Genomic DNA, 22,485 nt, shown 5'->3' on the forward strand with positions numbered 1-22,485 from the left:
CTCTCTCGTAAGTGATAGTATTTTAAAAACAGTTCCGCATTTTGTGAATAAAATTAGAGGGTGGGGAATAATAATGATATGTTAGAATTAAATAAGAAGTATAATTTGTTTATAATTGACAACAATAACCTTTAGAACCAACCTCACAAAACACTAATTAATGTAATTTTAATTAATTAACCAATATCATGTAAGGACAGTTCAATACAAGTTTACCTTTTGAAATTATTTAATTAAGGTGTAACATCTGCAATTTGATAGATCTGTTGTTTTTCAAACTTTGTATTACAAGGCCTATTTCTCTCTGTGAGCTGTGATGAACATAACTTCCTCACAGTCACTGAGATCACTCACTGTCTTTCTTCTGAGGACATCACAGTGATCAATACTAAACCCTTCTCCAGTGAGCGCTGAAGTGGCAAGTTTGCAAATTCATCTCCAAACAGCTGCAAAAAATTTACTAAATACGTTATTCTTTGATCGGATGTTTACAGGCCAGTTCAGTACAAATTTACAGCGATATATTGAAATTATTTATTAAGGTTTAAACTTAGTAAATTAGTATTTTGATATTTATGTTTTATTTTCTTCCCAGGCCTACTTCTCTTTGTAAGCTGTGATAAATACAATGGCCTCATAATCAGCAAGATCACTCACTGCCTTTCTTTTGAGAACGTCACAGTGATCAATAATAAACCCTTCTCCGGTGAGAACCTTTCTTAAATAGTTCTCATCATATTTGAAAATGTGGAACCTGTCCTGCCCAGCTGTGAAATAAGTTGCATTTAAACACCCGAGTAATATCAGGTGTCCTCCAGGTTTTAGTAAACTTGTGCATTTTTTCAAATTCATAAGGTAATCATCTTGGTCTTTACTGATGACCTCCAACAGCATCGCACTTATTACACAGTCCGCTTGTGGTAGCACCATCGAGTCTGTGAGATTTTCCTTCTCAATGTCACATTTCACAATATTTTTTATCGATATCTTCAACATTATTTCTTTGTCCTGACATTGGTCACTGAAAAATACAAACACAATAAGGATCAGTTGTGAAAGTGGAAAAGTCCCAATGTCGTTTCCACCTTTTTTTTGCTCAAGTGCTCCAGGCTTTGAGGACTGTGGATTAACGTATACTCATGAAAATTGTAGTTTCTGTGCAAGTGAAATATTTTACATCTCTTGATAGAAAATGAGTGATTTAGGATGTTACTCGCTAAGTGCATGGGTAGGGTACATGATTTCGACAATGGAAATGTTGGCACTTAACCTGGTGACATGAAAATGTCTGCAGGCAAAATGATGACACTTCCATTATGCTGACAGGTTGTCAATGTCTACAGTGTGATTGGTGACATGCACAATGTCGCCATTGACAATGCCGACATCAAAAGACTAATGCCGGCAGGTGCGCCAGCTATACCTCATACCCACCAGCATTGGTCTTTTAATGTCAGTATTGTGCTTGGCAACATTGTGCATTACACCAATCACACTGTAGATATTGTCAATTTATCACACCGTTTAATTTGCTTCTTTAAAAAAATAGTAATAACACCCGTCAACTTTACAATCTTTGTCATATGGTCTTTAGTAAATGTTAGCTACTATAAAAACATATGACCCATTATCGGTACTTTCATTGTTAAGGGTTAGGACCATCCAATTAGCAGACAACCTGTGAAGAGGCGGATGGCTTATTATGTATTTGCAAATATATGTAACTAAGATTTATGCATTATATTTATAAATGAGGGACAGTTTTAATTAGTCATTTTTACTGGTTTACAGCATTGTGCTGAAAAAATTGGGGTGTTTCTTTTCAAGATATCCCTCTCTTTCAACTACCTAGTGTTACTTGTAAAATGTTGTAGTTACATCATTTTTGTGTATAATTGTTTGTAAGGCCTGGATGGGATTAGGAGCTTATAGGGAGTGCTTGTTCGTTAGCTCAATTTAAAACACACAAATATATAAGACAGTATGAGTTCTCTAACTATTTAGGGTTACAAAGGTCCACTAGCAGAAGAACTGTGAACTGGAGCAGAAGGTTTATAATATATTTGTAAACAGTGCTTGAAGTGGACATTTAAAAGTGAAGTTATCAAAAATGTAATGGGAATATAAGTGAATGAAATTTAATAGTTTTACAACGAAGGCGATTTTTATTGATGAATGCCAAATCGAATACAATGGAACAAACATAATCAACTCATATTACAACAAATGTCCACTTATTTAATAATTGGATACCTCCTTAAAAATATCAAAAAAATAAACACACGCACAACAAAAAAAACCTGTAACTTAAGAGTCCATAGCTGTTGGGGGAACCAGTGACCAGAAATATGGTCCTATTTATCAGTCTCTCTGAGCTTCCCTTAACTGCAATATTGTAGATAACCATGTCTCCTGTAAATAGAACACATCTGCATCAACATATTTCAGATGGTCATAGACTGCATGCCTAGTTTGCCTGACCTTAATGCTATTCACATTACTGGAGATCACTCGTAAAGAAAAATCTGCCATTATAGCGAGAGACAAAAAGAGCAGCAAAAAAATGAGTCTCATCATTATAGGTCAGAGTCAGAGCCACCTTGCCGACCTCCCGTTTCCATATCGGACTCTACTTGCCCCTCCTCAGGAACAGACCTTCTTTTAGTTGGTGGGTCATCTTCTGACTCTACATCACATTCCTGTGCCACTCTTTTTATCTCCTGCTCCAATTCTAATGCATCCAACCAACAGGCATCAGTATCCAACTCCGATAACAGCTCATATCTATTGGAAGTAGCTGTTACTTCTACACCTGCTCTTCCCTGAACCTTTTTCTTTTTCCCTGGTTTTTGAACAAGACTCTATTTACCTTCAGGCTTGCGAGAGGATTTATCTTTTTTCCTCCTCCCATTCCCTATACCCTTACTCTCTTCACAAACAGACACTGTTGTAGAAGAATATGGTTCAGCTGGCTGTTGCTCAACCTAAAGAACCATTTCTATTGGCTGTTGGCTACTTTGTGGCTGGTGACGCTCTTGCCAGCCATCTCCCACTGAACTTCCTGCTGTGTTAGTATTAGAGATGGGCGGGTCCGGTTCCCTGAGAACCGAACCCTCCCGAACCTCGGGTATCCGAGTACCGAGCTGAGCAGCTCGGTACTCTCCCGCCCGTTCTGAATCCAAATCGAGGCCGAACGTCATCGTGACGTCGTCGGATCTCGGGGCTCGGTTCTCGTGATACTTCAAGATCATAAATACACGCCTCCACAGCAATCCATCGCCATTTGACAGAGGGAGAGAGCAGGGTGTAGTCACAGGCTGATTAGAGCAGGGACAGAGAATCCAATATTCTTCTTGCAATTGCTCTAACAAAAATCGCTAGAGAAGAGAGGAGGATAGAGGTTTATTATTTTTTGTTAATATTTGGCACTTCCCAGCGCTTTTGGGGTGTCCCCCATAATTGTGCATAAATATTTCTGGCTGTCAAAAGTCATATCTGTCAGCAGTATCTACCAACTAATTGCTAGCACTCCTCAGTGCTTTTGGGGTGTCCCCCATAATTGTGCATAAATATTTCTGGCTGTCAAAAGTCATATCTGTCAGCAGTATCTACCAACTAATTTTTAGCACTCCTCAGTGCTTTTGGGGTGTCCCTCATAATTGTGCATCAATTTTTCTGGCTGTCAAAAGTCATATCTGTCAGCAGTATCTACCAACTAATTTTTAGCACTCCTCAGTGCTTTTGGGGTGTCCCCCATAATTGTGCATAAATATTTCTGGCTTTCAAAATTCATATCTGTCAGCAGTATCTACCAACTAATTTTTAGCACTCAGTGCTTTTAAGGTGTCCCCCATAATTGTGCATAAATATTTCTGGCTGTCAAAAGTCATATCTGTCAGCAGTATCTACCAACTAATTTTTAGCACTCCTCAGTGTTTTTGGGGTGTCCCCCATAATTGTGCATAAATATTTCTGGCTGTCAAAAGTCATATCTGTCAGCAGTATCTACCAACTAATTGTTAGCACTCCTCAGTGCTTTTGGGGTGTCCCCATAATTGTGCATAAATATTTCTGGCTGTCAAAAGTCATATCTGTGAGCAGTATCTACCAACTAATTTTTAGCACTCCCCAGTGGTTTGCGCTCAGAATGGATTCAAAGCAGTCCACATATGATCAGAATGAGCAACCAGGTTCTGTCACCAGTCCTGATGTTAGTGTTCCCAGTACGTCATCTGGCCAAGGCAATGTCAAACAACAGAGTGTTTCCAAATTAGTGCAAAAAACTAAAACCCCAAAAAAATTTACTGTATTGAAGCGAAAAAGAAGTGTAACTGAGCAAAAGTTAAGTAACGCTAAAAAAAAAATTGCAAGCATGCCATTCTACACACGCAGGGGCAAAGAGAGAATGAGGACTTCACCTTTGGCTATTAGTTGAAGATCCCAAAAAGTTACCCAGCCAACAATTGGTGCACAACTACTGTTACGCGTCAAAGCCGAGCTGCAAGATAACAGTGAGGCATTAGAGGAGAATGTTTGCTCTGATTCACAAATGACAACAATCCCTGTGGAGAGTCCATCCAACAGTGGGATGTCTAATCGTGAGCATTCTGCTGATGTGTGCCTTAATAGCCCGAGTGTAGCCGGTGATACCCAAATTGAGGATGCCACTTTGGAATTAGAAGAGCATGAGGGGGAGATTAGTGTAGGCGACGAGGGCGCTAATGAGGATGTTGATGAGGATGAGGTTGTTTGTGTAAGTCCTGCACCAGTGGCAGCAGTTCTGGCACGTGACAAGAAAAAGGCCATTGTCATGCCTGGGCATAAAACAAAAAAATCCACTTCTTATGTGTGGAATTATTTCTACCCAAATCCAGACAACAATTGTATAGCCATTTGTAGTGTATGTCAAGTCACAGTCAGTCGAGGGAGGGACCTTAACCATCTTGGAACCTCGTCTATGTTACGCCATTTAACGAGAGTTCATGGCAAAGTATTGGGAAAAACTGAAAGTTCTTCCCAAAAAAATACAAGCACTCCATCATCAGCTAAGACCCTCCGCTCACCGACATCCCGACGGCTACAAAATACACCCACCACACCATACTCATCAATATCCTCAGTAGCGCTCGGAGTTAGCCCGGCATCCCACTTAAGGCTGGATGACTCCTGCACTATTATTGATTCCTCTGAAGAAAGCTTTAGTCCCACTGCTGCTGCTGTTGCTGCTGCTGGGGGTGAATCGTCATCCCAGAGGCAGGTCAAGAAAATGAGCAGTCCTACATTTCAGCAATTAACTGTGAAACAATCATTTGCGAGGGGAAGCAAATATGACAGCAGTCACCCAGTCACCAAGCGAATCACAGACGCCATGGCTGCAATGTTAGTGTTAGATCTGCATCCAATCTCCACAATAAATGCAGCTGGTTTTTCACAGTTAATTGAGGTTTTGTGTCCGCGTTACAGAATTCCATCACGACACCATTTCTCCTGTAAAGCAATTCCACAACTATACCAAAAAGTGTGTAAAAATGTAGAGATTGCACTGAAAAATGCCATTCTGCCCACTGTTCACTTAACCACAGATATGTGGACAAGTGGAAGTGGCCAAACCAAAGACTATATGACTGTGACAGCCCACTGGGTTGGTCATTCACCTTCACCAGCAGGAACAGCAGCAGCATGTACACCACTACCTAACATTTGTCACAGGCAAGCCACTCTTTGTATCACCAGCTTCACTAACAGGCATACGGCTGACAATTTGTTACGCAAACTGAGAGATGTGATTGATGCATGGCTTATACCACTCGGACTCTCCCCAGGGTATGTCATTTCTGATAACGCCAACAATATAGCGCGAGCATTACAGCTGGGTGATTTTCCTGTTTTGCTCACACCATCAACTTGGTGGTGCAGAGCTTCCTACGAAATAACCGTGAGGTGCAGGAGATGCTATTGGTGGCCCGTAAAATTTCAGGCCATTTCAGGCATTCAGCCACAGCATGTAGGAGATTACAGCAGCTCCAAGAGCAGTTTAACTTGCCCTGCAACCAACTTAAGCAAGAGGTGGTAACTAGGTGGAATTCCACCCTGTACATGCCTCAGAGGATTGAGGAACAGCGCAAAGCCATCCAAGCATATTGCACAAGCCATGACATTGGGAAAGGAGGGGGGATGTATTTCACTCTTGCAGAGTGGGGAATCCTTTCAGTGCTGTGCAAGGTGATGAAGTACACACTGATGAGGGTGAGGAATAAGCTGAAGATGATGACGATAACATCTTTTTAAAACTTTCTATGTAAGTGTAGGGTGCAATCTACCCCCAAAGAGGAAAGGGACTTGTGGCATTTCCATATCACATACCATCTTGAAAGGCTGCTGTTAGGGCAATTTATCCTTAAGGGTAGGGTGTCATAGACAGAGTGACCCCAAACTGGCTTTGTCCATTTCTCATAATATTGTACAGTCTATAACGGCTGAATTTTTTGGTATTTTATACAAGTGGAGGGGGGCCTAGAGAGACAGAAACCAAACTGGCTTTCTCCATGTCAATTAATATTGTACAGTCTATAATGGCTGAATTTTTTGGTATTTTATACAAGTGGAGGGGGGCCTAGAGAGACAGAAACCAAACTGGCTTTCTCCATGTTAATTAATATTGTACAGTCTATAATGGCTGAATTTTTTGGTATTTTATACAAGTGGACAAGTGGAGGGGGGCCTAGAGAGACAGAAACCAAACTGGCTTTATCCATGTCAATTAATATTGTACAGTCTATAATCGCTGAATTTTTTGGTATTTTATACAAGTGGAGGGGGGCCTAGAGAGACAGAAACCAAACTGGCTTTCTCCATGTCAATTAATATTGTACAGTCTATAACGGCTGAATTTTTTGGTATTTTATACAACTGGAGGGGGGCCTAGCGAGACAGAAACCAAACTGGCTTTCTCCATTTCAATTATTATTGTACAGTCTATAACGGCTGAATTTTTTGTTTTTTTAAACAAGTGAAGGGGGGCCTATAGAGACAGAAAGGAAACTGTCTTTTTCCATTTCTTTACATATTTAACTATAAGTGTAGGGTGTAATATACATCCAAAGACGATGGCTGCATTGCCAATATGCATAGATGGAGAGGAAGACAATCTGTTTTGTGTGTAGAATAAATGAAGGCCTACCAACAAAGAATTAAACTGTTTTTTTGGATGATTTATTACCTCAACAATTAGATTACTTATCTCTAAAACAGTTGGAGCACTAAATTGGGTTATTTTAGGCACAAAAACATGGATTTTCCAACAAAATAGCAAAACAAAACCAAACAAACCAAAACCAAAACCAAAACATGCAATGGCGGTTTTGCAAAACCAAAACCAAAACCAAAACACAACGGTAATCCAGATCCAAAACCAAATCCAAAACCAAAACACGGGGGTCAGTGACCATCTCTAGTTAGTATTGACTCTGACATTAATGACTCCTCTTCCTAAGCCTCTTCTTCTACCACCAAACCCTCATCTGGAGAATCCTTACAAATGTTATGCCAGGCATCTGGACAATACTTATGTTGGTGGCCAATTCTTCCACATAAATTGCATCTAACATTCACACAGGTAGCACTTACATGGCCAACCTCATCGCAAAGATTACACTTAAAGATTGTGCAAACATTGGCCACATGACCAGACTTTAAAGCATGTCCTGGGCTGACCTGCGTAACAACATACCCCTCTCTCACGACCAATAAAGAAAGAATTTGGCAGATGGTTGGTTGCATGATTATACTGCCGCAGTTTTACCAAAACCCTCCAACCACCAGTCCAGATACCATCAGTATCTTTATTCTTTGTCAGGTCTGACACTAGATTACAATGTCTCCTGAGCAAGATCACAATGTCCTGGGGAGGTACTGCTTCATTCCAAAAAAATATTGTTACATTGACTGTGTCTGGCTTGGAGATTGGAATAAAACTAAACTTAGTCCAACCTTCTCCATCCCTAAACTTGCTGAAATTTACCCAGAATCTATCCAGTTCAGACATAAGTTTAAAACTCACATCATACCCCTGTCTATCTGGTAGGTTTATTACTGCCAATATGTTTGCTGGTACAAACCCCATCTGGTGACACAATAAATCTCGTATGACATATCTTCTGTCTGGTAACTCCGCTCTGGTACCTTTGTTCCTGAATCTGACCACATTCCTCCTCCTAAAAGCCTGACCTGTATAGTTTGTATTAGAACTAAATGATGGTGCTCCGCGGCTCCATGCATTCCTAGGAGGAACCCGGCCAGATCCACTATTTGTATTATTTCCTTGTGTACTATTCTGTGTATGATCCAGTGCAGATTGACTACTCACTGTTGTGGGTATATCTGCTGATACCTGAGACTGTCCCACTCCAGATAAAGGGGGGAAATCTAGTGTAGTATTCTCTACTGAGACGTCTATCTCATCTATCTCAGTATTCTGATCCCCTGATTGCTCCACTGATTGTTTTATTTTTGTGGAGGGTTCAACATCAAATATTGATTGTAAACCTTCCTTATCCTCATTTACTACCACCTCTTGTAAGTTACCATCTATATATTCTATCTCATCGGTAGCAACGCCAATATTGTCCACAATATTTTCAGCACTATCACTATGAATACTAGGAGTCTCCTGTATACAATGCTCAGGTATTTCTCCTCTTTCCTGTGTCCCACTGGTTGCATCTCTCTTCTGGGATCCACGTTCCTGAAGTGTGCTGACATCTTCACTCTATTGTTGTTTAACAATGTCCCTCGGAACCGGAGTTGTTTGTACTTGGCTGGGCCGGGGGGCAGGGGGATATCGGCCCCCCAGGCCGCTCTGTCTGACACCAGTTTGGCCACCCACCCCGTCCGTAGATGCATGCAGTTCTCCGCATACACTGAGTATTACCCAGCGCACAGGCGGCCGCGTCATCAAGAGCAAAGGCACAGCAAGAAGAAAGAAGAGAGAAATTACAAATTACTTTTAATCAGGTAAGTGTATGTTCAGTTTTTTAATATTATCTTTTTAATCTTTATTGTAAAAAAAGTAGAATTTTTTTTTGTATGTGGGCGAAGAGATTATCTTACAAATAGTGTAGTGCTATGATGATCTATTAATAGTGCTTGATAAATAGGTTCCCCCAACAGGAGTTATCACCAGCGATAACCCCATTAGTATTATACGCAGCAAAACCATCAGTTTTTTAAAGCAAAATGGCCACACTTTGATAAATCAGCCCCTGGGTTCAGTACTGTAATAGAACATTATTATATAATCTATTCCTAAACCCCCCTCCCACCTTCACGGACGAGCAGGCAAAAGCATGTAAACATGCTAAACCTGTTCTACAGCACCTCGCAACAGCTGCATAGACCATCACTGACGAAATGGAGCTGGAGCTGGAGCTGCTGCGCATGCGCAGCCGCAGCAGCTCCTCCCAGGCATAGCCAGACAGTGGAAATCGTCACTGCCGCCCTGCGGCTGAACGGTGAGTCCCAATAGCACGGGGCGTTCAGCTAATTATATATAAAAATTTAGCATGTATATTCTTTATTTAAATATACTATATTTTTTACCTCAATTGTATTTACAGTTACTGGGTACTATATAAACTGAAAGCTATCTAGATGGCAAAGGATTGTTTTTATCAGTTGAAGCAGCATTGAATTTTTAATGTGCATTATCAATGCTAATTTGAATTGCGATATCATTGCTAGTTTTAATGTGCAGTTTCAATGTTAGTTTGATGTGCGGTATCAATGGTATTTTGAAAAACAATTTGACTAGACTAAAAAAAGTGTATATTGAAGGCTTATTGTGTTTTTTGTTTTTTTTTGAGTAGTCCTGAATTCAAACATTTCCCCCCTGACCCCCCTCCCCCATTAAAAATTCTGAGTTTGCCCCTGCCTAGACACACTGGACTTTCCCTCTGGGCCCCTGTGCAAAGTGTTTGTGTATGTATATATATATATATATATATATATATATATATATATATATATATATGTATATGTGGGCCGCTACTTGTGGGCCAGTGCTATGTGCTTGCCCCCCGGGCTAAAATTTGCCAGCCCTCTCTCTGCTTGACCTGCACTTATTCTCTGCTGTTTTAATCACATGAAGATCTGGATTCTGGCTCCATTTTCTGTCTGTAATTTTAAACCTCTTTATATGCATCTAAACGCTCCTGAATTTTATATACTTCTCCAACAGGTTCCAGCTGCTCTAAGACAGAATCAATGTGTCTTACAACAATTGCAAGGTCTTGAGATTTTAAAAGCACAGCTGTTTGGGCCTGGGAATTTTCTCCCAGAACAGGCCCAGAGGCCAGGGGCTTGCCTGGGGAGTTTCCCCGCCATGGGTGGCCCAGCCCTGGGCTTGCACCAGATATCATACAAGCACTAACCACATTTCTTACCAGGAGCTAGAGGGAGGAGCTACAATGAAGGCAGTATGAGAAGTGGGGGTATGACATACCACCATATACCACGAGTATTCATTGTTCTATTTTTAAGTATCTGGAAAAGGGTCAGTGTGAACTGACAGGGGGTTTACCCTTACACAGAGACACGTACCTCTTTCCTTCCATCTCTTTAATATATGTTGATGCGTGATCCCAAACAAACGCTCCTGTACGCGTGTGCAACCATTTGTTCAGTTCCATTATGCATTTTTCATTGAACCTCAGCACACTGATCTCTTTGAAAACTACACAGGCTGAATAGAGATGGTGAATGAAGGAACCAACACTGATGTCATACAAAACTTCTCCCTTTATATGACCTGCAGGGAAAGAGTCCAGTGATTAGAAAGTGCAATATGTTATGTAACATCTGTCTTACACATCATTCTGTAACTGTATGGGGAATGTAAACTCTTATTCGGGTCTGCAACCCATCCCATGTAATCTCCTTTAATGTTTCAATAAACAACTGGAAATTGGGACAGAAAATATACATTTATTGTTAAAAGCTGGGTTATCAGAAAGAAATGAAAATCGGAAACATATAATCAATTTGAATTGGTGTTATATAGAACACTTTTAGTGATATAATAACTCAGAAGCTAAAACAATAGAAAGTTCATATGAAATGTCTTTTTTTCTCTTTATTGGAGTAACAAATAAGATAACACAAGTAAGAACTATAATAGTGTTGTAACAAATAAAAACCTTATATTGATTTGATATGTCCAAATGTAAAATAATAAAACACATAAGGGATTTTTAACAACCAAAGTAGGAATTGTGGTACCAGACGTGGTCAGTGCCTCAGGTAAGGGCAGAGTTTTAAATTCTCTTACAGATTTACTAACACCCTCCAGTGTTTGACTGTGTTGATATATAAGCCAGGTTCCTAATATTTTATAAGGATCATCTAAGAGAGCTCTGGTTTTGTATTATATACTTCTTCTAAAGCAATGTGCTACAACTTAAACAGTCAAAAACTGTATTATATTAAATACCATTGCAATAATCACAATGGTGCCTGTGATATACATAATAGCTATACAAATTACACATCAATGAGCCTGCCAACACAATGCCATATTAACTGGCATAATATGTTTTAACAACAAATAATTTGGGGTATTAATCATCGTGAGGGGGGGGGGGGTGGTGATGTAAACAATCTGATGCAGCTGGGTGCCAGATCTTAATAAATCATATCCATGCATTTCTGGGGAGGTTTTTCCTAGACATATCTGGATCAGTGTAAGAACAGGCAAATAGTTAACAACCCCCCTCCTGGGGAAGACTACATAATAAGACCACCTTTACTGAAGATACATATCTGACCTACTGAGGCTCTACCTGGCCGCTTTCATTATCTATCTATCATGAATTGCCCATTCAAAAGATAAATTAATCTATGTAGCAAGATAAGATATAGTATACATACCCTCATTGAAAATATAGTGACATTTCTCCATGGGAAATTTTAATGTTTCCTCTCCAAAGACCATTTCTGGTTTATCAGACAAATATGTATCCAGATGAGCTCTTGAATCAATTTCATGTACATGATAGAGCTTATGGGAGCTACAATCCATTTTGTAATATTGTAATATTGACAGGCTGACTCTCACGTCTTTCTCTGTGTTATACTCGACTTGTCAAGGAGTTCTGTTCATATTTACCAGCTATTTAAATCCATCAGCAGCAGGAATATCCGTGTTATCGCATGTTGTTTTATCATTCATATGACTTGGTCATTAGAATACAGGTGATGTTATCATAAGCTACTCATGCAGAATAAATTACCATAGTATTCCCTTTTCTTTTTTAAATTTCATGAGAATATAAACACTTAAACCGAATTCATTACAAGATAACTAGTTAAGATATATATAATAAATAAAGATATTATCATTAATGTAATATAGACAGGCTGACTCTCACGTCTTTCTCTGTGCTATACTCAACTTGTCAAGGAGTTCTGTTCATACTTACCAGCTATTTAAGTCCCTCAGCAGCAGGAATATTCGTGTTATCACATGATGATTTATCATTCATATGACTTGGTCATGGGAATACAGGTGATGGTATCATAAGCTACTCATGCAGAATAAATTACCATAGTATTCCCTTTTCTTTTTTATATTTTATGAAAACATAAACATAATTCATTATAAGATAAATAGTTAAGAAATATATAATAAATAATGAAATTATCATTAATGCAAACATAAAGTATATGTTCATCTTGGTGGACGTTTATATTTGGGTTACATGTGCACCTCTGTGAAGACTTTTTCTCGTAATGGTGTCTCAATGATGCTGTGATACTGATATTATATGACTGATGGTCATTTCAATATCTATGTAATTACTCAGTATGTGCACATGATTGACAACTTTAGCTCATGCACTTCAGTGTATAGAAACCATTACTTGTAGTCCACAAGCAGTCTCTGTTAACTGTGTCAGCTTTTACTGTTAGTTTATTCCAATCTTTACCTCCAGTTTATTGATGAACCATCGTGATCTAGTAATCCTGAACAAAGGCATTTTGTAGTTAAAATTTGTTTTGTTAGATAGGATTTTTTTAAGTAAGGATACAATGTGTTTGGGGGGGGGGGGTTTCCATTTAGGTAGGTACCTGCTTTACTGGAAGATAAATATTGTAATTTTTGTCCATTTTGGGCCTTGTTCTATTCTAGGCCTGGCCAGCCTGTGGCTCTCCAAGGGTTGTGAAGCTACAAGACACAGCATGCTAGTTTCCAACCATTTTAGGAACAAACCAAGGCCTGATGACTGGTTGTCTCTTCAAAGCCAGAAACCTGGATTCTACTACTGTGGGTGTTGCCATAATTGCAAGATTTTGCGCTGTTCTAGCACCAAGTCTATCACAGAATACACCTCTACGCATACGGGTATTACATATAAGATCAATGAATTTTTAACCTGTAACACGGAAAATGTTATATATCTTATTGAATGCCCTTGCCGCAAACAATATGTGGGACGTACTATTCGTAAACTCAAGATCCGCATTGGTGAACACCTGAGAAATGTACAGAAAGGGTTTGAACAGCATAATCTGTCTAAGCATTTCAGGGAAGTACATCACTGCAAAATAGATAATCTCAGCTTTATTGCCATCAAAAAAGTCTCCAAAAATTGAAGAGGAGGGGACCATATTAGACAGATTAACAAAGAGGAGGCTAGATCCATTTTCACCCTCAGAACTTTAGATCCATATGGATTGAATATGGATCTTGAATTACAATCGCTGATGTAATTCCCCCCCCTATTTTTCTCAATGATATGCAGCCTCTATGGTCTAGTGTCTTATCCGGAGGGATGCCGTGGCCATTGTAGGGGGTTTATTCCCTGACTTCGCTAGACCAAGTTGATTTCACTCGGATGATCAACACCTACTATCATATCACCCCACCTTACGCCCAATACCGTCAGATCTTGGAAGCTAAATGGGGTGAGCCAGATCAGTACCAGGATGGGAGACCACCTGAGAATCTCTGGTGTAGTAGGATTTCTTCCTCCTTGAGTGTTCCCTGGTTTTTGCCCTCGATAGCGAATACCCCCTACATTTATTTATACAATATATGCCATATTATATATCGTGTTATTTATTACCATCATTTAATTTATTATTTTTTATTTTTTATATTTTATTTTTTATTTTTTGGCCTTTGTTTTTCTCCCTTGCCATCTCTCCTCCCCGCTCCCCCCTCCCCCCTTCTTTCCCCCCTTTTTTCAGGCACCCACCGGGTAAGTATACTCCCATATATCCCGTATATCTTATCTCTACATATTCTACTGTACGACAGATGTGTTTCAAGATCCTTGTTATTATGTAATGAGGTACCTCTGTTATGCCAGGAATTATTGTTCACCCTGCATTTATAGACTAATTCACATCAATTAGTAAATACGATTTACGATTCACTATCATCTGTATATATATATAACGATTATGATCTATACAGTTTGTATGTGTTATTACTCACCTTCATCCCATAAGGATATTTGGTTTTGACTTCTCCTTCTCTAGTATACACCATCCTGTGTTACTTTCAATCGTTATAACCACACAATTTCATGTTATTTCTAATTATTATAACTAATGTTCTCACTACAAGGGAATTTTAGATTTAGTCCCTCCTTCTCTGGTCAACACAATTTTTTAAACAATTTTTGAGTTTATCTTAACCAATGTGATCAATACGTGTTCTTTTATGAGTCATATATATGTATTTTAATGTTCTGTCTTTGGTTATTCAAAGGATCTGTTTGTATTTGAGGATGGTATATACAGCACTCTAGTTCTAGTGAGTCTGTTATACCTTCAATATGCAATCTTATGGTTTAAACACACACATTACCTTCTCTCGATAATCTATACTATTGGACCAATTTAACTCCCTTTCTGTTTATTAACGTTATCCATCTTTGCTGTTTGTTTCATAATTTTATCCACTGCTGTTGTTGTTGTTTTTTGCTTTTTGTTTAGTTTTTTCTTACCATTTATCCCTCTCTATGTGTTGTAGTCTTTTCTGCAACACATGATTATGTACTGGTGGTGTATCAGTGCATTTATTTACTTTATCATCCAATCAACATCTTATGCATCAATTAACGGCTCCCAGGAATTCTTCTATATAACAGCACATTACTCTCTGCTCAATTACCCTTGAAGAAGTCTCCGTTGGAGATGAAACGCATTGGGACACCTTTTTGACTCATTCCGGCATCCGTAGATAGGAAGTGACTCTGCGCTCCACTGTGGAACGCATCTCACCCGCGGATTCCGGCGTACACGATCCGACGTTTGCAACCAGCCTGCCTGTTCTGGAGTTCCATTCTGAAGGAGATCATTGGACCTTGATTCTCCTTCATCCAGCAACGCTTCCACGCCGTTTACCAGCACTAGCGTGAGTTTGGTGGTGCACACTCCGGTCATCACTTCATTTTTCATGTTCTTATTTTCCATATGTTTTTTCTGTTTGTATTTTAGTTAGCGTTTCATGCTGTGCATGGTTCATTGTAGTTGATCGTTATGGCCAATATTGGGTCTTATTAAACTGCTTTTAGTTTACCCCTCCTGGTCACATACGTTTGTTTAGCCAGCAAATTGCATTCCTTACTACAATATCACTGTTTATCAATTATAACACATATCACCAGCTGATATTACCCTCCTTTTTCTTCTTTTCTCCTTTCACTCTCCAATTCTCCTTCCCCTCCCTCCTTCCCTTTCTTTTTCTTTTTGAGGTATATCCTGACAAACGTGGACATGTGTGGATTTCCGGATTGATCCCTATTTGGTTTATACTCCATTGACAGCAATTCCAAATCCTGCTAGTGTTTTTTCAGAGACATTGTGTGTTTTTTTGTGGACTCATAGAGCCAAGGATTTTTTGCTCTTTTTGTTTTTCCTTCATTTAGACCATTTTACAGTTTATTCTATGGTATGCATTGATACACCACCTTTATTTTTGTTATATCCAGCCATTGTATATGATGTTTTTTATTTATTCTGCTGCAATATTCACCCTTTTTCTTCATTAACACTTCGCGAGCGCAGTTGGAACATATTTATTTGTACTGTATCTACAAGGAGGGATTCCTTGGTTCCCCCGCTGCTGCGAGTGTGTCACCTAGTCTGATATTGAGCGCATATGTATATCTATTGTTAAGACACAGCATGCGTTTATGTGGCTTGAAATGGACGTCTCTGTCATTACAATACCATAGAGAAACAAAGATATCTACCCGTGCTATTATGGTTCATTTTATAAAGTGTCATCATGAGTAAGAGGCTAGAACTGATGGACATAGTGGGTATCAGGTGGGGGGGTTCCTGTTTCCTGGTTCTTTGACCTGTTCCGTAGCCTTAGCAGAAATCTAGAATACGCAGAGAGAAGGGGTCTATTCTACCCTGGCTATATGTAAACCTAATTTACTTTTGATCAGTTTAAATAATCAGCAATTTCCAGCTGCTTCCTCAGGCTTGGGCTGCCTCACACCTCCCAAACACTGACACCACACTCGATTCTTCTCACTTGCTGTCAGCTCAGTAAATTCTTATAGAACAGCACAATTTGCTGGAACGAAGGCTTAAGTCCATCTCTGGACCTAAGCTTTGTTTAACAATCCTATTTGAAAGACTGTCTACACCTGTCTACAAATGTAGTACTTCTATGTTAGTTCTACAAGAAACAAAGGAATCTACTATAGGAACTATGCTCAAGGGGGGGAGGGGAGGGGAGTTAAAAGCCATTGAAATCACTCATCATTACCTGCACTTTTTTGCTTAAAAGCAGAGAGAGCTGGAACCTCTTGGCACCCTTCTGAAAAACAACAATATCAGATATAGTTACGCATAATATCTATATGTCATCAAAATAAATGGCTCTTGGACAAGACCTGGAAAGAAGTCCACCAATGTACCACAAAACTGAGAATCTCCACTCTCGATACTCCCTAGACCTCTGCATCGACAAGTCCCCCAGATTCCAGGTGATTACACCCTAACACAGTTTAGATGGGTAACAACTGTAATATTCTAGTTCTGAGGAGTTTATGCTGCTTGGAATGTACCTCTCTGTAATTACAGTGCAATTACTGAAAATGTCAGGGGGCCTGTGTCATAAAGGCTAATGGAGTGAAGGGTTTTAAGGAGAAGAGGGTGATTGACAGTGTTGAAAGCTGCAGAGAGGTCCAGAAGGATAAGTATGGGGAAATGGCCCTTATAGGTAAAACTATGCTGTAGAAGATTAATTACTTTTCAGTTGTCACACTTGTCTCTTCCCTCTGCTTTATTCTCACATCCAAACTCTTTCTCAATCCTGTCGACTCCACCTTCAAAATGTTTCCAGATTATGACCTTGTCTTACCCAAAATACAACCAAAATTCTCATGTATTCTCTCACTGGTCTTCTTCTCTTGCTGCAGTATATTCACAGCACCACTCTGAAAATACCTACTCTGGCTCCCTCTGTCCTCCAGATTCCAGATTACATTATCCATATTCACATACAAATCTCTAAACAACATCACCCCATTATAATTCTCATTTTGAAATACTCTCTCTCAATCCCAATTAGATCTATAATCACCTCTACATCCTAGCTTCCAGACTTCTCACATTCCGCTACTAACCTATGGAACTCCCTACCAAAATTAATCAAACTCTCCCACAGCTTTCAAATCTTTAAACGTTCTTTGAAAACCCATCTGTGTTTTAGAGCTTAAGTACTCCCACTTATACTACTCAAACTGGCATATCCTTAGAACTGATCCAATCTCAATTCTAATCCACACTCGCCTATCTTGTCGCAGCTGTGCCATTTTACCATTAGCTCTCTCATGAGCAAACCCTATCTACACTTTATTTTCATGTCTGCTTTATTTTGTTTACCTTGTATGTCCTGTTTTATGTATGCTCCCTTTATTGCCACTGTCTGGTGCTGTGGAACACTGTGGAGCCTTTATAATTACTGATAATAATAATAATGGTCCAGCACTAAACACAATCATGTGACATGAGCAAAAAGCTGTTATTTCTTGGGCCTATGTAACTTTATCACAATCAACTTTATATTATATTTTACTGACATTTTTTTAAACTGAAATGCAAAACATGACTTCTATTTACTGAATGTAAATTTACTCTAGGTTGTGGCAGAGTGACATCCAGCATAAAAGTATTAGGATACTTTTGAAAAGTCCCAATTCTCCTGGTGTACAAAAAGGGGTGTAGCATAAAAGAAAGAGGTTTGGCCTTGCTGTAAATGTATGTGGTCTGGGTGGATTGTGGGGCAGATTTGAAATATCCGATTTCTCATTTATCAAAAGTTTTCAACTAGATATATTGGGACATATCTTATATTAGGTCTGACTACACACAATTCCCACTTTACCTCATGTCCATCCCTCCCGCTCTGTCATCTCCTCCCTCATCTGTGTCAATAAAAGTAGAGGGTAGGGTAATAATAGTATGTAAGGGCAATAGCATTAACTGAATTTACTGAATGAATAAATGAGTGACAAATAATGACATTTATTTGACTGTCAGAACCACTCGCTGAGTCTCTTTAATCAACCAAAATCTCATACATGATCGGGTGTGTTAACAGCAGTAAGAACAGTTCAATGCAGTTATGTGCGTATTGTCGCTAACCAATAACGATTGTCGAACCTCGATTTGTGTTTCCAACGCACAACGATTTATTCGCAAAAAGTAGTATTATATATTCAAGCGAAGTGATAATAAGTACTGCGTTACTTATCGCAGGCGCTCTGGATCCAGTGTACAGTCATTCAATCCTGAAGTCTGAGGACAAGATGTCTGAACACTAGATGAGAAGCTGCTGCTTATATGCACACAGGAATACAGTAAAACAATGAAGATGGTATAGCTTGCTTCTATTGGTCCAGGTTTCAGGAAGGTCCAAGGGGTTGTCAATCATTGGCTAGTTCGTCCTAAAAAATCCAAAGGAGGGGGTCATCTCTCCAGGGGGTATGCTCTGCTCTTCCCGCCAAGATTCCTTAGTCTTAAGTAGTTCATAATTCCCTATCATTCATAACTTGCGTATGCACTCTGTGATTCCTTCGCAGAGTGAACCGAACAGTAGCAAATGTAAAGAGGTTTATTATGATACCACACGATATGATTCCTTCAACCTGTTCCATATATTTCACTTATGTGCATATAACTTATAATATAAAACATAAATACTACTATATTTCGACATAAATGACTATATGTTGCAACTACCATTAATGTGTACTATTTTACAAGTATGCGTGTTTGTGCGAATGTATGTAAAAGACTAAATACTGTTGTTGCCACGTGTTGCAGCTGCGTACGCCCTTCCACGCCGTAGCATACCGTATGCATCTTTTCAGACAAAGACAACCAAGTTTGCTCGATTTTAATTGAGATGACTTTATCCAATTTGCTGACTTCGACAATGCAAATTTACTTTGTATATTTGCTGAAATAATTTGATGAAGATTTAACATTTTTATATTAATATGAAGATCTGTTATACTGTGTTTCTCCATATCATGTTCTTCCCAGACCTATCTCTCTTGGTAAGCTGTGATGAACACGAAGATCATTCACTGAGTTTCTTCTGACAATGTCATATTGATCTATATTAAACCCTTCCCCTCATTTTTGAAAAGATGGAACCTGTCCTGCCCAACCATGAAATAACTTGCATTTATACCGCCAACTATTATCAGGTGTCCTCCAGATTTTAGCAACTTTGCGGTTTTCCTCAGATTTCTGATGTAATCGTCTTGGTCTTTGCTGTTCAGCTCCAGCAGCCATGTACTGATTACACAGTCGGCTTGTGGTAACACCACCGGGTCGGTGAGATTTTCCTTCTCAATGTCACATTTCACAATGTATTTTTTTGCCGTCTTCAACATTATTTCTTTTCCCTCGCATTGGTCACTGAAAAATACAAAGTAATACAGTAAAGTACATTTCCAAAAACAGAAACGTGCATGTCCCACAGTGAAAATGCTGTTTAAACTTGTTTCTGACAAAATGTAGCTGACTTTGAGCACTTCCGGTGGAAAACTGACGGTATTTGTGGGGATGCAAAAAAAATATCTGGTGGGAAGAGATGGCTGGGCTTGGTCATTACTTGCTGAGTGCATGAAATGTTGTTTTGTTAGATAACATTTTTTAAGTAAGATACAATGAGTTTGAGGGTGGAGGGTTACATTTAGATGGGTACCGGCTTTCCTAGAGGAAATTGTATTTTTTTGTCCATGCAAAAAGAACTCAATGTTGTTACATACTAGATTGGGCCTTGTTCCATACTAGGCCCGGCCAGCCTGTGGCTCTCCAGGTTTTGTGAAGCTACAAGCCCCAGCATGCTCTGCCGGTAAATAGCCACACCTCCTGTCTATCATGGTTGACAGATACCATAGCGGAGCAAGCATTCCTTCACAGTAACCCGACGGCAATAAATTAATAAATGTGCATCAGGTCCCAGCAGTCTGGAGCCATGGTGAATAGAACACCAGTGCTGACCACTGTTGTAGTTACAATGCACATCAGCCTACTTGAGTAATCAAGGTGTCTGTCAGCCATGAAAGTCTCCCCATTGCAAAGAGAACCTAGGATACTGCAGTAAGTAATAGTGTGACTGCAATTCCATATTTATTCATAACTGTTCCAGTTCTCAAATATTAAATGAAACTATTTGGGTGGAAATACCCTTCAACAATGTAAATAATTGACAAAATAGCTCTATATAGTAAGATTCTAATGATTTTCTTATCATCGACTAGTGTTAAATCACTCCATATGTACGAAAATATGTCCTGCCTGCAAGCACAACATCAAAGGCATTATATCCCTCTCTAATCATGTGATACAAGTGTAGGATAGAGTGTGAGTTTTTAATTACCAAAGGAAAGTAGCAAATGTAAAATATGTTTCTTCCTTTTTACAATGTATCTAAAAATAAATAATTTCATCTTCTTAATTATCAATATTTATCTTATTAGTAAGATAAAGTATAGTATACATACCCTCTGTGAATACATGGTGAAGTTTCAAGGATTCATCTCCAAATACCATTTCTGGTTTATCGGAAAAATAAGTATCCAGACACGTTCTTGAATCAAAGTCATCTACATGATAGAGCTTATGGGAGCTACAATCCATCTTGTAATATTGTATCACAGACAGGCTGACTCTCACGTCTTGGACACTGTTGTACTTGTCTGGTCCAGGAATTCTGTTTATATTTACTAGGATCCAGCTATGTAAATTCAGCAGCACCAGGAACATTACTGTTATCATGTGATGATTTATCCTGGTCATGAGTTCATCTTGGGAACGTAGGTGATGGTATCACACTCTTGTAGAATAAATTACTACAATTAATGTAAATGTGGATAATACTTCATAGTATCCACTTTTACATTTTAAATTCAATAAAATAAAATAAAATAATAATTTAAGTATATTCCATTATAATATCTTTAGTGCAAGTATATATAAAAATATCAGCTCATTAGTAAAGTAAATATAAAGCAAATGTAAAGAATATTATTGTGACTGATGCAGACCTGCACATCAACGCATATAGGTGGGGAGGAATTTCTCTTGAGGGTGCTGGAGGACTTGTGCAACATTATACATCAATGATAATCAGCACCAATAGCTACACACTTATCAGGGGATTATTGCAAATGGACCTCAAAAGCTAATAGTTCTTTTATTTCTTGCGGCTATATTATGGGAATTAGAGACCATATATTAATATATTTATAGTAAAGAAGATAAGTACTTCTATACATGCATTTTTTAAACCTAATTGCAGTTCTGGGTTTTACTTTCACAACAAATTATAAACAAAAACAACATGCCATTAAGACAAGTTATTAGGTTTTCTTTTTTTTAAAAAAGCAGAAATCTTAGCATAATCACAATATAAAATGTATTATTTATATTGCAAATTCTTAATATAGTCATTTTTCCCCCCTCACATTTAGAATTCTTTTGAACCAATGGCATAGCTTATTTAAGTTTGGCATTGGCGCTGCCAGCAGCAGCAGCAACAATAAGGGCACAAGAAGGGCACATGAATTGTGTGTACAGGTTACGTGTAAACCTCTTTGGGATGTCCGACACAGAGATGAGGTGACAATTCATGTTCATTTCCAATTTTTCCCAACTCATGTTATTTTACAAACTCTGAAGATTGTGCAGAATGACCTTGAGCCCATGATCAACATACACAAATCGATACCATTGCTAACTAAAATATTGGCTGCATTATTTTTATGTTCCTTTGGGGCATTCCAGACCACAGTAGCTTTGGCAGCAGAAATGTCCCAGACTGCTTGTTGTTGGGTACTATAGCAGGTCATATGAAACTGGAAACATTACTACTCTGTCACTTTATAGACTTTATGTGATGCCTGTTTCTTCATCTGTAACCTTGTTGCCTCATTGCTTGGAAGT

General features: G+C 38.8%; 1 protein-coding gene and 1 pseudogene across 1 annotated transcript; one reads left to right on the plus strand and one right to left on the minus strand.

The window, feature by feature from the left end:
- Positions 1–292: 292 nt before the first annotated feature.
- LOC142107802 (indolethylamine N-methyltransferase-like) lies at positions 293–12,073 on the minus strand. Its single transcript, XM_075191421.1, has 3 exons — positions 11,923–12,073; positions 10,597–10,804; positions 293–1,021 (listed from the first exon to the last, which is right to left on the minus strand). The coding sequence occupies exons 1-3, from the start codon at positions 12,071–12,073 to the stop codon at positions 598–600; spliced, it is 783 nt and encodes a 260-aa protein (XP_075047522.1). The 3' UTR covers positions 293–597.
- Positions 12,074–13,898: 1,825 nt separating this feature from the next.
- Positions 13,899–14,017, plus strand: LOC142108095 (5S ribosomal RNA; annotated as a pseudogene).
- The last annotated feature ends 8,468 nt before the right edge of the window (positions 14,018–22,485 follow it).

Source organism: Mixophyes fleayi, chromosome 11 (genome assembly GCF_038048845.1).
Source record: "Mixophyes fleayi isolate aMixFle1 chromosome 11, aMixFle1.hap1, whole genome shotgun sequence".
NCBI lineage: Eukaryota > Metazoa > Chordata > Amphibia > Anura > Limnodynastidae > Mixophyes > Mixophyes fleayi.

Coding starts and splice junctions, on each gene's coding strand:
- LOC142107802 (XM_075191421.1), bottom strand. CDS start 12,073: ATGGATTGTAGCTCCCATAAGCTCTATCATGTACATGAAATTGATTCA. Junction 10,805..11,922: donor TCACTATATTTTCAATGAGG/GTATGTATACTA, acceptor CTTTCCCTGCAG/GTCATATAAAGGGAGAAGTT. Junction 1,022..10,596: donor AAAGAGATGGAAGGAAAGAG/GTACGTGTCTCT, acceptor TGTATTTTTCAG/TGACCAATGTCAGGACAAAG.